The 16819-nt window shown below is 45.9% G+C and overlaps 1 protein-coding gene across 4 annotated transcripts in view; it reads right to left on the bottom strand.

Moving 5' to 3' along the window:
• Positions 1-16819, bottom strand: part of MYO1B (myosin IB) — a 305050-nt gene that overhangs the window by 201262 nt on the left and 86969 nt on the right. For all 4 annotated transcript variants that reach the window (XM_073546692.1, XM_073546694.1, XM_073546695.1 and 1 more), the window contains exon 3: positions 7624-7739. In XM_073546692.1, coding sequence (XP_073402793.1) covers positions 7624-7739 — 116 coding nt within the window. The remainder of the gene's footprint in view (positions 1-7623; positions 7740-16819) is intronic.

The raw sequence follows: 16819 nt of genomic DNA, 5'->3' as shown, positions 1-16819 counted from the left end.
TATGTGATTGCTGGTGAGCTGTCACACAGACAGTTTCACCAGCGATCAGCACAGCGATGCCGAGCGCCCGGCATCGCTGGCCATCGCTGTAAAAAAATAGAATCAAAATAAAAAATATAGTTATTCTCACCTTCCGACGTCCCGTTCAGCCATCCTGCCTCTCTCCACGCTCCGGTCCCAGTGATCCTTTGCACGAATGACCGCGAGATGTCACGGTCTCGCGGGATAACAAAGTCTCGAGGTCATTCGTGCAAAGGATCACTGGGACCGGAGCGTGGAGAGAGGCAGGATGGCTGAACGGGACGTCGGAAGGTGAGAATAACTATATTTATTTTTTTATTATTTTTTACACATGATCGCTGGTCTCCCGCCTGTCACACACAGCGATGCGTGCTGGCCAGCGGGAGACCAGCGACCAAAGAAACGTCCAGAGGCTTCTTCCAGCGATCAGCGATACCGGCAGGGGGGCCGCTTGCTGATCGCTGTCACACACAGCGATCTCGTTACCGAGATCGCTTAAGGCCCCGTCACACTAAGCGATCTCGGTAGCGAGATCGCTGCTGAGTGACAACTTTTGTGACGTAACAGCGATCTCACCAGCGAGATCGCTGTGTGTGACAGCGATCAGCGAGCGGCCCCCCTGCCGGTATCGCTGATCGCTGGAAGAAGCCTCTGGATGTTTCTTTGGTCGCTGGTCTCCCGCTGGCCAGCACGCATCGCTGTGTGTGACAGCGGGAGACCAGCGATCAGGTGTAAAAAAATAATTAAAAAATATAGTTATTCTCACTTCCGACATCCCGTTCAGCCATCCTGCCTCTCTCCACGCTCCGGTCCCAGTGATCCTTTGCACAAATGACCGCGAGACTTTGTTATCCCGCGAGACCGTGACATCTCGCGGTCATTCGTGCAAAGGATTACTGGGACCGGAGCGTGGAGAGAGGCAGGATGGCTGGACAGGACGTCGGAAGGTGAGAATAACTATTTTTTATTTTGATTCTATTTTTTACAGGGATGGCCAGCGATGCCGGGCGCTCGGCATCGCTGTGCTGATCGCTGGTGAAGCTGTCTGTGTGACAGCTCACCAGCGACCACATAGCGACTTACTAGCGATCCTGACACCTTGATATCGGTGTCGGGATCGCTGGTAAGTCGCTTAGTGTGACGGGGCCTTTAGTGTCCTGAGGGCTCACTTTTTCTCTCTTTACGTGTAACAGTTTCATCTTCTAGACAATTGCTGCAACTGAAGAGAAAAAAAAAAAAAAAAGATACAGGTTTGTAATCAGATCGGTGTTCTCTGTGGAAAAAGTTGATCCTTCTAAATACGCGACATATGGCTGTGATTACTGCGAGTATCCAAATAACGTGACATTTCTTGATCAGCAAGAATGCTGACTGTAGCCGTGCCTGTATCCAGCCAGCCTCCATCAGTGGGATGTACTGGTGTATGGCTAACAATTGGTGATGGAGCAGACCGTTACAGAATCACTAGGTGGCCCGTCCGCTGGAAAGTATGGCCGATAATGTGCGGGGACTTGTTCTCAGTCAGAGACCAGAGTTTATGTTCGCTCTTATCTGCGCTCGCCGGTTACTGATCAGTTACCAGTTTGCTTCCTACACAGCTAAGTACTCCCCTTAACGCTGCTTCCTTTGGACCACCTGCTGGCAATAAAAGCCTTAGCGTAGGTACAATACAATCAGTCATGACTGAACCTCCTGTCATGTACAAAAAACACACTAAATAACTGATGAATTATGAGGCACTGACAATCCCTGTCACAGCCTGGAAAATAGCTGTCAGTTTTCACAACATATGTTCTATGACCTCAGCTTCTTGTCAGACCAAACCCTGCCTGGAGGATATTCCAGGTGACGATGCCTCATCACCAGCACGAGATCTGAGCAGCGGAATCACCGATCCGCCACAATAAACAGGGCTCACGCCATTCTTCTCCAGAGAACCTCGCACACGTGACGTATAGGAACTCTGCATCTTTTTAGGGGACAGAGTAACTTCTTGTAGCTCCTGCCCGCAGGTTATTTATTACATGGAATTGGTCATCAGAAGATTACCTATTGTTTAAATCAGGTTCTTGTGCTTTTATGTATTTTCTTTTCTATAATTTTTTTTGCAGTGTTTTCCCAATCACAATCTGTAGCAGAAATCGTAGAACATTTGCAATATTCACACTGGCCTGTGGAACTTAATATTCTATTTTTTTTTAAATAAACAAGAAGTGACATCACGTACATTAGCCACAATGAACAGATTCCAACCCCATGTTCTGCATTGAAGCATCTAATGCGCGTGTGCAAAGGTCATTGTCAATGGAGAGGAACGGACATCGCTCATGGCGATTGGTGAATCCTGTGGGATCAGCCGAGTATAGAGGAGTTACCCATCACTGCAACTCTGCCACTGCGGTTAAGCCTAGTGGTCAATGGAAAAATTGCAAAATTGTTTATTTTATTTTTTTTTTTTTTTAAATCAGGGATTGTAAACTAGAACCGTTTATCTCAAATTTCCAGAAGGCAACTGGGTCACAGCTGATGACTTTGAAGCAAAATTAGCAAGTTACTAACCAATTTCTAACCAAAAAAGGATTATTCTGTGCTAATGAAGTCTGTAGAACAAATGACATCAATATTTTCTCTGAACAGCATGCATGGTCTACTGACGTCAGACACGGGCAGCTTTGTCTGCATTAACACTTCCTCCTCTACCACTACCATTACGTATATTTGCCAACATTTCTGGGGGTGTTAAGTCTTATCCCAACTACACTACCGTTGAAAGGTTTGGGGTCACCCAGACAATTGTGCTTTCCATGAAAACTCACACTTATTAACCCCTTAACGACCAGGGGTATTTTTGGTTTTGCATTTTCATTTTTCCCTCCCCTTCTTTCCAGAGCCATAACTTTTTTTATTGCTCCGTCTATATGGCCATGTGAGGGCTTATTTTTTGCGAGACGAGTTGTACTTTTAAATGACACCATTGGTTTTACCATGTCATGTACTCGAAAATGGGGAAAAAATTCCAAGTGCGGTGAAATTGCAAAAAAAAAGTGCAATCCCACACTTTTTTTGCTTGGCTTTTTTGCTAGGTTCACTAGATGCTAAATCTGACCTGCCATTATGATTCTCCAGGTCATTACGAGTTCATAGACACCAAACATGTCTAGGTTCTCTTATCTAAGCGGTGAAAAAAAATTCCAAAGTTTGCTAAAAAAAATTTAAAAAAATTGCGCAATTTTCCGAGACCCGTAGCGTCTCCATTTTTCATGATCTGGGGTCGGGTGAGGACTTATTTTTTCCGTGCCGGGCTGACGTTTTTAATGATACCACTTTTGTGCAGATACATTCTTTTGATCGCCCGTTATTGCATTTTAATGCAATGTCTTGGCGACCAAAAAAACGTAACTGACGTTTTGAATTTTTTTCTCACTACGCCGTATAGCGATCGGGTTAATGCTTTTTTTTTATTGATAGATCGGGCGATTATGAACGCGGCGATACATAATATGTGTATGTGGGATTTTTTTTTTTACAGTTTTATTTTGATTGGGGCGAAAGGGGGGTGATTTGAACTTTGTGTTTATTTTTTTATTTTTAAATTAACTTTTGGCATGCTTCAATAGCCTCCATAGGAGGCTAGAAGCATGCGCAACCCGATCGGCTCTGCTACATATGGGCGATGAGCAGATCGCCCATATGTAGCAGATTTACTGCTGTGATTCAGCGCCGACCACCGGGTGGCGCTAAGAGCCCTATGCCTGAAACAACCATAGAGGTCTCAGAGACCTCGGTTGTCCAGGCAACATGACGCCGACCCCCGATCACGTGACGGGGGTCAGCGATGAGGTAATTTCCGGCCCGGCGGCCGGAAATGCTATTTAAATGCCCTGTCAGCTTTGACAGCGGGATTTAACTAGTTAATAGGCGCGGGCGGACGGCGATTACGCTCGCGCCTATTGCGGGCACATGTCAGCTGTTCATAACAGCTGACATGTCCCGGCTTTGATGCGGGCTCAGCGCCGGGGCCCTCGTCAAAGCAGGGGAGATGTCTGATGACGGACTGTGTCCATCATTGGACATTAAGGGGTTAATCAAAAGAGTTGCCAAATGAATTGAGAATCTAGTCCAGACATTGACAAGGTTCGAAAAACAGATTTTTATTTGCAATAATAATTTTCTCCTTCAAACTTTGCTTTCCTCAAAGAATGCTCTCTTTACAGCAATTCCAGCATTGCAGACCTTTGGCATTCTAGCAGCTAATTTGCTGAGGTAATCTGGAGAAACTTCCCCCCCATGATTCCAGAAGCCCCTAACACAAGTTGGTTTGGCTTGATGGGCACTTTTTGCGTATCATACGGTCAAGCTGCTCCCACAACAGCTCAACGGGGTTGAGATCTGATGACTGCGCTGGCCACTCCATTACAGATGTAATTCTTCCCTAAATAGTTCTTGCATAATCTGGAGGTGTGCTTTGGGTCATTGTCCTGTTGTAGGATGAAATTAGCTCCAATCACGCGCTGTCCACAGGGTATGGCATGGCGTTGCAAAATGGAGTGATAGCCTTCCTTTTTCAAAATCCCTTTTACCTTGAACAAACCTCACACTTTACCAGCACCAAAGCAACCCCAGACCATCACATTACCGCCACCATGCTTGACAGATGTCGTCATGCACTCTTCCGCATCTTGTCAGCTGTTCTGTATCTCACAAAATGTTCTTCTGTGTGATCCAAACACCTCAAACTTGGATTCGTCTGTCCATAACACTTTTTCCAATCTTCCTCTGTCCAATGTCTGTGTTCTTTTGCCCATATTCATCTTTACCTTTTATTAGCCAGTCTCAGATATGGCTTTTTCTTTGCCACTCTGCCCTTAAGGCCAGCATCCCAGAGTCGCCTCTTCACTGTAGACATTGACACTGGCGTTTTGTGTGTACTATTTAATGAAGCTGACAGTTGAGGACCTGTGAGGCATCAATTTCTCAAACTACAGACTCTAATGTACTTGTCTTGTCGCTCAGTTGTGCAGCGGGGCCTCCTACTTCTCTTTCTACTCTGGTTAGAGCCTGTTTGTGCGCTCCTCTGAAGGAAGTAGTACACACCGTTGTAAGAAACCTTCAGTTTCTTGACAATTTCTCGCATGGAATAGCCTTTGTTTCTAAAAACAAGAATAGACTGTCGAGTTTCACATGAAAGTTCTCTTTTTCTGGCCATTTTGAGAGTTTAATGGAACCAATAAATGTAATGCTCCAGATTCTCAACTAGCTCAAAGGAAGGTCAGGTTTATAGCTTCTCTAATCAGCCAAACTGTTTTCAGCTGTGCTTACATACTTGAACAAGTGCTTTCAAGGGTATTCTAACCATCCATTAGCCTTCTTATACAGTTAGTAAACACAAAGTACGAGAAGAACACTGGAGTGATGGTTGTTGGAAATGGACCTCTATACACCTATGAAGATATTGCATTACAAACCAGACATTTGCAGCTAGAATAGTCATTTACAACATTAACAATGTATAGAGTGTATTTCTGAATTATTTAATGTTAGCTTCATTGGAAAACTGTGCTTTTCTTTCAAAAATATGGAAATTTCTAAGTGACCCTAAACTTTTGAACGGTAGTGTATGTCCTTCCCAGGAAACACCCTCCACCCTCCAGAGAATGCTGCCTCCTATTCTGGAACACCCAAGTTCGGGCAGGATTCATATACAATTTACAGTATGTCATTTTATGCATTCTTACAACTTTTGAACTTTTTTTTTTTTTTAAATAATTTGGACATTTTTTTCATACAGGCATCACAAGTTGTATTTGTTGTTTTTTGCTTTACAACAAAATATAATATTTACCAAAATCCATATGCAAAACACCCACAAGACGTCACAAACTAAGTTTGTGGCAGAAATGTAAGATCCGCCTGGGATCTGTGCTGTGAATCTACTGCAGACACGCAGACCCTAAAATGATGCAGATGTGTAGATGAAGATGTATATGGACCACTGGATCTAAGCCATTACATTTTGTATTGATTCACCTAAAAGTCATAGGAGCATTTAATGTTCTGAACACTGAATGTAACATATTTCTTCCATTACACGCCGGGCTGTAGCTTGGGTGCAGACCAAGGCTTGTATGCCACGGCACAAAGCCTCCTTGTGTTCCTGATCTCAGATTCTATTTCTTGGTGCATGGAGCATTGTAATCAACTACCAAAAAAGAAAGCGAATCTGCTGAATTGGTATAATTTGGGAGCAGCGTGTCACATTCTGTCAGCGGTTACACAATCCAGTGCGTGTGGCTCGGGGCCACTGTCCAAAAGGCCAATGCTCTCCTCAGACTCTGCAATAACTGAATGTCAAGCACTTACATTCCAGAAGTTACGGGACCACAGCAACATCGCGTCCTACATGGAGATTCTCCGGATTTATATTAATAGGTAGTCAGCACAATAGAGGCGTAAATCAAGGCCTGGAGTGATCACTTCTTTATGCTCATTAGGCGGCTAGGCGCACACAAGAATATTTGGAACGCACTTAGACCAATGCTACGTCCAATTTTTTTCCCTAGGACACCTTCTCCAGGAAAATAATAAAATTACTGCATGCCTGAGTTTGAGCAGATATTCGGATAGCACTTGGTCATGCAAATCAATGAGTGTGAGGGAAACATCAGACTGCACTCTGATGACATCCAAGTACAGCCAGATTGCTACATAATGACAGAATGAAAAAGATGGAGAAAAGAAACGTCTCAATCTTCTCCCAATCTGAAAGAAGCCAACACTAATGTCCATCAGTCTCCTCCGTCAGAAAAGCCATTTTCTCATGTGAGGTTTGCAATTGGATAAGACTGATTGACAGGTCCGATCACACGCTCTTCCACCAGCACCACTGTATGGACCAGAAGGCTGAGGAAAGCTGCAGTAACAGGAGGAGAACCAGATAGAGATATATCACAAAACCATGTTCTTGACACATTTGATAAAGTAAAGATAATGTGACCAACTCCGATACCTCATTCTGCAGTCAGCAATCCAGTGTAATACAGCGGCTATAGGAGGCCAACAGTGCAACATTTTTAATGAAAACCAATTACAAAAATTATTTTAGCCCCAGTTGCATGTGTTTAAGAAAAAAAAAAAAAAATGACCCCTTTAACTCAAACACTTAAAGGGGTATTCCCATCTCCAAGATCATATCCCAATATGTAGTAACAATTTATTATTATAATATTAATACCTCCAATTAGAAGTGTAGTATAGTTTTTTGATTCATTATCTCTTTCCTCATGTGCAGGCATTGCAGGACCTTAGGTATCCATGGTTACGACCACTAGTAACTAGCTAACTCACTAAATCAGTGGTCAAAACCATGGATACCTAAGGTCCTGCAATGCCTGCACATGAGGAAAGAGACATTAATGAATCAATAACTATACTACATTTGTAACTGGAGGCATTTGCTAATATTGTTACACCTACTACATATTGGGATGGGATCGTGGAGATGGGAATACCCCTTTAAACTGTAAGTCTTTATCTGATGACACGTTTCCTGTAATCTCCAGCACAATTCATTCTATAGGATTAGTGACTGCACACAGTACTCACATGTGAGGACTCAGTTCATAAAAGTTCCGATTTCTGTATTCTTCCACTTTGTCTGGTGTGTAAATGGGCAGCGATCTGTAAGGGTTTAGCGATATAACCACGCTACCTATATAGGTCTGGAAAGAAAGACAATAAGTTACATTAGGTTACATAGAAAGATAAAAGCTCAATTCTCTTCATGTTTTATACAATGGACCAAAGGCGCATACAATAATGTCACCAATAGTTTCCCCTCAGCATCACAAAAAAACAAACATTACACCAACCATACACACACACACACACTTGTGGTGACCCCGCCATCCACGACTAGAGGGCGCGATGAAGGCAATGGACAGAGTACAATGATGATCCAGTACACCGCACGCATCAGAGGGATGTCACAAGAAACTGAGCTTAGTGATTGGCTGCAGCGGTCCCAAAGAGGATAGTCAGCGGAGTGACGTTGCTGGAGCACAGAGGGCAAGTAACTGATGAGTTAGTTTTTAACTAGCCCATTCTGCAAATGCTTACTGAGAGAATGTGTCAGCAGATTTTACCATGTAATCTGAGGACAGCATGAGGTAGGGATTAGTATCCTGAACTTGCCCTGCTGTGAGCCGTTTACTTATACTAAAGGTTTTATCACCTTGTGATTAACACTGCTGTGACTAGGTGGTCCAGCGAGCCCTGGTCACACTACGCCCCCTTCTGTGATAAGCACCTGTCTACAGAGAGCCTGGTATGGGCGGGTTATCTGGTGTGGGTGGGGTTAGCTTTCTCCGCTCTGCTGCATTGCCAAATCTAAAAAAAACGGATTGTGTAAGAATGGCTGCAGCCAATAATGAAAGTGACATCATTGGATTCAGGGTCTCTGTTCCAACATCATGCTGAGCTCAGATGAGATAGCAAGACTCTGCTGACACATTCCCTTTAAACTAGAATGATTTGTAGAAGTTTATTTACAGCGTGTTCTTAGGCTGTGTGCACATGGTGCGGTTTCTGCTGCGTTTCCGCAGCGGTTTTGACCCTGCGGAAACGCAGCAGTTCCGCTGACCAAGTACAGTACAATAAAACCCTATGGGGTTTCAAAAACGCTGTGCTGACGCTGCGGTTTTTTCCGCGCGGTTTTGCTGCGGTTTACAAACCGCAGCATGTCAATTGTTTGTGCGGTTTCCGCAGCGGTTTCATACCTCTACCATAGTAGAGGTGTGAAACCGCAGGGCAAAACCGCAGACCAAACCGCAGGAAAACCGCAGGTCACTTTACCTGCGTTTCCGCGCGGAAAAAAACGCAGCGGAATCCGCAACGTGTGCACATAGCCTTAACATTCCATGTCTAACAACTCAGTATTGGAGAATGACATTCAACACAGCATGACGTCTTCACGAGAGGATTATGGTGCAACGCTAAAATAACAGGTCATGCATGTTTTGTAAGAGTAACAGTAAGAGGGGAGGTAGAACACTGCTGCACATAACTTTCACGCATAGAGAATTAGGGGTCACTTATGGCTGAGATTCTTACGTGGGCACATTAAGACCAGCTGTACAGGTGCTGTTCTTTCATAAAGTAGAGCCAATAAGTTACATTCCTTGGCTTTATTACATTTTGGCATGTGCACTCCCACAAGTTAATATAGCACTTGGGAATAATGCCAAGTTCGTTACCCACATTTACAAGTTTACGCACCGGAGACGGTCACTAAAGTGCAATGCAGAGCATTTGTGCAGCCTTCTAGGGCTATAAAGTTAGGAGTAACTACTAAAACCCTCTACCCCCTCCTGCTCCATTATTAGAACAAGCAAGTCAACAATCCACCCACACGGTTCCACACCGTCCCCCTGCATGGAGCTTTGCCTCTGCAGCACACGAGGACAGTGGGTGACTGAAGGTCCTCTGACCCTGTGAATCTGCCAGCACCAGAGCAGCCCAAGCAGGCAGTAAAGCAGAGAGTCTGCTCGCTGAGCTCCCTGACCAGTTAATAGCCACGCTGGGACAGCAGAGTGACCAGTACCCTACGCAATGAGCTGTATACCAAAACTGTAAAAAATTCCCCCGTTTGACAACAGGGAGAATTTAACAAAAAGCATAGATTGCAAAGTTGACCTACAGACAAAATTGCTTTAAAAACGGTCAAATACAATTTGTGTGTTCTTTGTTAATTCCTATATCACGATAAATTATAACAGAATTACAATGAAGACAATTATTGTAACAATTGAGAGACACCACATAAAATGTGGCAAAAAAGGTTACAACTCCGCTATTTTTCCTCCCCCTCCCTCCATGCACAATGACGTCTGCAAATGTCACAGCATGTTCACAAAGGATCCAGACTGTCCATCTGGCAATTCTGGAAAATGCCAGATGTGCCGCATCAGCCCACATTTCACAGTATCAACATCCAGAGGCACAACTGCCAAAACTGTTAACGGACACTGGCTCCCTGCTCTGCCACTTAGACAGGCCGCAGGACACTAACCAAGCCTAAACAGGCTGGCGCCACGCAGGGGATGAAGTGGAAGAGCACATCACCACTCTTCAAGGAGCTGGGCGAGGCATCAGGTTTTTTTTTTTATCCTTTTGCAATCAAAGAGGATGCACAATGGTGGGGAACACGATTAAAAAAAAAAAAAGAGGCAGAGTGGAGGGTGATCTATAAAAGGCAGTGGGCAGCACAGAGGCACAGGGTTAGCACTGCAGCCTTGCAGCGGTGGGGTCCCGAGTTTCCTCCCACACTCCAAAGACATACTGATAGGAAATTTAGAATGTAATCCCCATTGGGGACAGGTATGATAATGTACGTAAAGCGCTGTGGAATATGATGGCGTTTTACAAGCAAATTATTATTACTACACAATGGAGGGGGTCATTATTACCATTATATTATGGAGGAGGCACTGAGGGGTATTATTGAGGAAAAGAGGGGCATTGTTATAAAGCACAGAGAGGGGCATTATCACTATAGGACTAGTAAACTTGGTGCCATATATTCCTCCATAATCATAAACTCTGTATAACCCAACCTCCAGTTGGCAGCCTTCTGTGTACACTGTGGATAGGCAGAAAGCTGCCAATCGGTGGTGTGGGTGGGGTTCTGCAGAGCTCAGCATTCAGAGAACTGATTTTGTAAAAACTGCAGCAAACAGCCCAGTAAGTGATACACTAATCAGGGTCGGTGCCCCTACCCCTACATGCTGTTCTCAGATTTATTAGAAAAACCCTGGTGAGAGATTTCCTTTAAAGATAAGTCATCAATGTCAGATCAGTGATGTTATACTTGACATCCTTGTAGGTAACAACAGGTACGCAGGATGCAGTGACGAGACGCGAGACTGGTTGAACTTTGGCTAGAGAACTTTTATAAATTTAAGCCGCTAGGGATATGCTAAGCAACCAAAAAAACAATAACCGCTATTGTCCTCGCAGGGACTCTGCACAAACAAACTCTTTAAAAGAACACGACTAATCCGGCAAAAGCCGGTTGCTATAGGGCCACGATATGGCCGACTACGGGTCCTTATTTCCTATAGTGTCACTTATCCGTCCCGACGTCCCTCAGCGTCTCTGATGAGGCTGCGTTGGTGTCGCAGCAGCTGAGCCCAGCTGCTGAAGATTTGTCGTTGTCTTCGGGCGCCCCAGCGCCCAGGAGGAGTTGGGACACAACAGGCCCTAAGGGAGTCCTTTGATGAGGTAACCCCTGTAGAAACAGCAGGGTTCCGCTAGTTAGCGAGTTCAGACTCCAGTCCCCAAGTAGGGTTGTGTCGCAGTTACCAGGAGTGGCGGTTGGCAGGCCATGTGCACGGCCTGGGCCTAGGCAAAGAGTTTCTCTGTAGGCGAGGAGCAGGCCCCAACTTCCGACTGCAGCGGGGTGACGTCAACTCCGGGCGATGATGAACAGGCCGCAACCGCGGGCTGAAGTGGGGCAGCAGCGGGCAGGCTGCAGCCGCAGGCTAGAGTGAAGCGGCAGCGGCCAGGCCGCAACAGGCTGGAGCACAGCGGTAACAGCTGCGGACGACCATGGACAGGTAGTGACCCCGGATTGGAGTGAAGCGGCAGTCTCTTGTTGGCAAGTTCGGCGCTTACTCTCCGCAGGCCACTGTAAGTCTCCCCTCTGCCGCTGGTCTCCTCTCTGGTCACCGTCTGTCACTCTGGCTCTCTCAAACTCCCACAGTCTCTTGCTTTGTGTCTGCCATTCTGCCAACTGACTCCCCTGCGCGCTCCCTGTCCCTTTTATACTCGCCCCTCCCCTTGCTGTCCTGTCACTCTCAGCAGTCCACTCTCCCCCTTCGTTCCCCGGGTACTGTTCCCTTAGGAACCTAGATGGTGGTCCCCTTGGTTCCGGCCCGGACATTCTGCGGGGGCCCTCCTTCCTACATCCTGACCAATTAGCAGATGTATTGAATGAACAGAGCCGCAGTGTACAGGACTGGTCAATGTCTACCTGCACATCAGCTCTTATTCAAATAAAGTAACTGATCTACAGATGCTTTAGAGTAAGTTACCAGGATCAGTTTGGTCAGGCTTTCAAGCAGCTGAATTTCCAGATAGATACAGTAGATATCTGTGAATATATAACTAGTGTCGAGTGTAGTTTACTGTACATATATTAACCAAAAAAAAAAAAAATGGGGTATCCCCTATTTTTGATAACCAGCCAAGGTAAAGCAGACCGCTGTGGGCTTATATTATCAGCCTGAGACAGTCGCCAGGTTTCACTGAGCGCAGCAGGGGCCAGTGACAAAGAGGAGCGTCATCATCCTCACTACCCGCCTCTTGTGAATAGCAGTCACTTTACTGATGGTCAAAATCGCCAGAGACTTTGAGGAACGTGGACTAAGGAGGAACTTCATGGGAACATTTTGAGTAATAAATTGGTGAACGAGGGAGTGTCTCTTGTTTTTATATGTTTTTCATGTATCCCTTTCAGGACTACTTCAGATTTGTTGGATTACGGCAGCTGTGCTCTCCCATTACTAATACCAGGGGTTGATGGCAACTGTGAGGTAAAAAAAAAAAAAAAAAAAAAAAAAAAAAAATCACAAGCGTCATCAGACCCCAACTAATATTACCCTGATTGCCACTTGACCAGGGCAATTGGGAAGAGCCAGGAAAAGTGCCAGAAATGGAGCATCTAATATGATGCCCCTATTCCGAAGTGGCTATGGGCTTGTATTTCTAGGCTGGGAAGGTACCAATATCAAAAGACCTTCTCAGTCGGATAATATAAGCCCACAGTTTTCTGCTTTACCTTGGCTGGTTAACAAAATTAGGGGGGACCCAAAGTGGGTTTTTTTTTTTAAATTATTTATTAGGTTAAAGAAGTCTAAACAAACCTGACACACTTACAACGCACAGACCAATAGACTTTCATTGCCAATTTTGATCTGAGGCTCTGAATAAAATCAAACAGGTCACCGACACTTTCCATAGACCATTATGTCCAAGACAAAATTCTGATATGTGCACAGCACCTTATGATATATCATAGGTATAAGTGCCATCTGTGAAAATCATGGATAGCATTCATACAAGAAAATTGGACATGTGAACGAGCTTTGTGAAGTGAAGTGCATTTCATTTTTTATTTTTTTTTTTTAATTATTTTATGCTGAAGAAGCCTAAGATACAAAAAGATCATGAACTCCACTTAGCATGAAAGCTACAGAACCACAAAGTACAAAAACTATCAATTTGTATCTGTGTGGCTTCTAAATTTATAAGTCACATACACCGAGTGGTTACAACCAGATGCTCTGGCGGCTGGCAGGTTCACTGGTCTAAAACACAGGTTATAAGAAGGAAATTGGGTCAATATGAGGAATCTGCATAATAGAAAGGCTTGTTGGGCTGCACAAAATGCAAGGTAAAAAGGTAAACATTAGAGAATTTCTTATTAATCATGAACAAAGATGTGCAAGTTGAGTTTATTTTCTCGAAAAAGAAAAAAAAAAAAAAATCAATTTCAGCACCAGGGTAAAATAAATCACTCCTCCCTGACACCAGAGCTATGGCAGGATAAATTCTGTGATTCTAAATAGTTCTATAGTTATAAATCCACTAGATTATGGCCCGATGCTATCGCATCGGGAGGATGCGATAGCATCACACCTCTTGCCATGTTAACCCTCAACACACACACACTCCTCAACACACACTCCTCTCTCACCTTTCACCATCTCAACTCACTCTTTCACTCCACATACGACCCCTTCTCTCACTCAGTCTCTCATACTCACGCCGTCATCGCCGCTGCTCCACGATCCCCGACTTCTTCCGCCGGCGCCATCCTGGATCCAGACGTTGTCCACGCCGGCGACATGTTCTTGCGGCGACGCCATCTTGAGTATCGTGAAAACCCGCGATAGTCAAAATAGCGTCGCCGGAAGAACATGTCGCCGGCGTGGACGACGTCGGGATCCAAAATGGCGTCGGCGAAATCTCGCGAGTTTTCGCCGACGCCATTTTGGATCCCGACATCGTCCTCGCCGGCGACATGTTCTTGCGGCGACGCCATCTTGACTATCGCGGGATTTCGCCGATCCAAAATGGCGTCGCCGCAAGAACATGTCGCCGGCGTGGACTACATCGGGATCCAAAATGGCGTCGGCGTAATCTCGCGAGATTTCGCTGACGCCATCTTTTTGGATCCCGAGTCGTCCACGCCAGCGACATGTTCTTGCGGCGACGCCATCTTGAATCTCGCGGGATTTCACGAAATCCAAGATGGCGTCGCCGCAAGAACATGTCGGCGGCCTGGAGAACGTCTGGATCCAGGATCGCGGCGGCGGAGGAAGATGTCGGGGCAGCGACGATGACGGTGTGAGTATGAGAAACGGAGTGAGAGAAAGGAACGTATGTGGAGTGAAAGAGTGAGTGGACGTGAGTGGACGTGAAAGGTGAGAGGAGTGTGTGTTGAGGCGGTGTGGGGTGTTGAGGGTTAACATGTGCGTGTGTGTGGTGACGTCACCGGTTACAACTGGACGGAAGTTGTTACAACCGGAAGCTGCTTAGGGCATTTATTATTATAGATGATGAGGAAGAAGCCGTCTGTTGTTGGCGGTGATGGCGTGTAGAGGCTTCTTCAGCCAATGTAATAGATTTAGAGTTAGGGGATTCGTGTGTGAGACGACGGCGTTTATAAGCCTTAATCTTGTCAAGTCGATGCTGTTTTTCCTCAGGAGTCTCATTAGCACGGCGTTGTTTTTGTCGTAGTGCTAAAGCTGCTTTCCTTTCACTGGCATTGGCATACTGTGCATCGGTATTGAATGGTGGTATTGATAGGGCAGAAACAGATTGCTGATTAGTTATGTCAGTGAACGGCATATGGGATGAAGTGTAGCAGTAAATTGTTCCACATGATGATGTGGAAGCATCCTGTTGTGAGAGTCTAATAATAATGATGAGGAAGAGGCCGTCTGTTGTCGGCGGTGACGGCGTGCAGAGGCTTCTTCAGCCAATCTTATGGATTTAGAGTTAGGGGATTCGTGTGTGAGGCGACGGCGTTTATAAGCCTTAATCTTCTCAAGGCGATGGTGTTTTTCCTCAGGAGTCTCATTAGCACGGCGTTGTTTTTGTCGTAGTGCTAAAGCTGCTTTCCTTTCACTGGCATACTTTTTGTTTTGACTCATGTTGGCACAGGTAAAGGAGTCTATTTGGCAGTTATCTGGCAGTGAAGAAGGCGTCCTGGAGTATTGTAGAGTAAACAGATACTAATTGACCCTGTAATTGCCCAGCAGTAGTTATGAAGTGGTAGTGGCAAATTGGCCCTGTAATTAGACACCGGCAGAGGAGCAAGGCAGCAGTAGTTATGGCGGTAGAGGCAAATTGGCCCTGTAATTAGACACCGGCAGAGGAGCAATGCAGTAGTAGTTATGGCGGTAGAGGCAAATTGATCCTGTAATTAGACACCGGCAGAGGAGCAATGCAGCAGTAGTTATGGCGGTAGAGGCAAATTAGCCCTGTAATTGGACACCGGCAGAGGAGCAAGGCAGCAGTAGTTATGGCGGTAGAGGCAAATTGGCCCTGTAATTAGACACAGGCAGAGGAGCAAGGTAGCAATAGTTATGGCGGTATAGGCAAATTGGCCCTGTAATTAGACACCGGCAGAGGAGCAATGCAGCAGTAGTTATGGCGGTAGAGGCAAATTAGCCCTGTAATTAGACACCGGCAGAGGAGCAATGCAGCAGTAGTTATGGCGGTAGAGGCAATGCCAAGCGTCCGCACAGCAAGTCGGCGTGAGGTAAATGACGCAATTTCACGAATGCAAGATGGCGTTGGTGAAATCTCGCGAGATTTCGCTGCCGTCGTTAAGGCTGTGTGCACACGCTGCAGATTAGGCGCGGATTTTGTAAAATCCGCAGGTGAAACCGCAGGTCAAAAGACCTGCGGTTTTACCTGCGGATTGCTCTGCGGTTTTGCCCTGCGGTTTTTCATCTCCTCAATAGAGGAGATGGCAAACCCCAGGAGAATCCGCAGAAAGAATTGACATGTCAATTCTTTCTGCGGATTGAAAACCGCAGATAATCCGCGCAGAAAACTCCGCACCGTCTGCACTGCGGTTTTTGATTTCCATAGGGAATCATGGTACTGTACACCGCAGCAAAATCCGCAGCGTGTGCACACAGCCTCACACCTCTTGCCATGTTAACCCTCAACACACCACACCGCCTCAACACACACTACTCTCACCTTTCACCTCCACTCATGTCCACTCACTCTTTCACTCCACATACGTTCCTTTCTCTCACTCCGTTTCTCATACTCACACAGTCATCGTCGCTGCCCCGACATCTTCCTCCGCCGCGATCCAGGATCCAGACGTTCTCCAGGCCGCCGACATGTTCTTGCGGGACGCCATCTTGGATTTCGTGAAGTCCCGCGATATTCAAGATGGCGTCGCCGCAACAACATGTCGCTGGCATGGGCGACATCGGGATCCAAAATGGCGTCGGCGTAATCTCGCGAGATTTCGCCGACGCCATCTTTTTGGATCCCGATGTCGGCGGCCTGGAGAACGTCTGGATCCTGGATCGCGGCGGCGGAGGAAGATGTCGGGGCAGCGACGATGACGGTGCGAGTATGAGAAACGGAGTGAGAGAAAGGAACGTATGTGGAGTGAAAGAGTGAGTGGACATGAGTGGAGGTGAAAGGTGAGAGGAGTGTGTGTTGAGGCGGTGTGGTGTGTTGAGGGTTAACACGTGCGTGTGTGTGT

The sequence above is a fragment of the Dendrobates tinctorius genome, unplaced genomic scaffold (genome assembly GCF_039654945.1).
Source record: "Dendrobates tinctorius isolate UK_male_01 unplaced genomic scaffold, ASM3965494v1 ptg000150l, whole genome shotgun sequence".
NCBI classification, from domain to species: Eukaryota; Metazoa; Chordata; class Amphibia; order Anura; family Dendrobatidae; genus Dendrobates; species Dendrobates tinctorius.
Note: the sequence above shows the minus strand (reverse complement) of the source record. Positions and strands in the feature narration are given on the sequence as shown.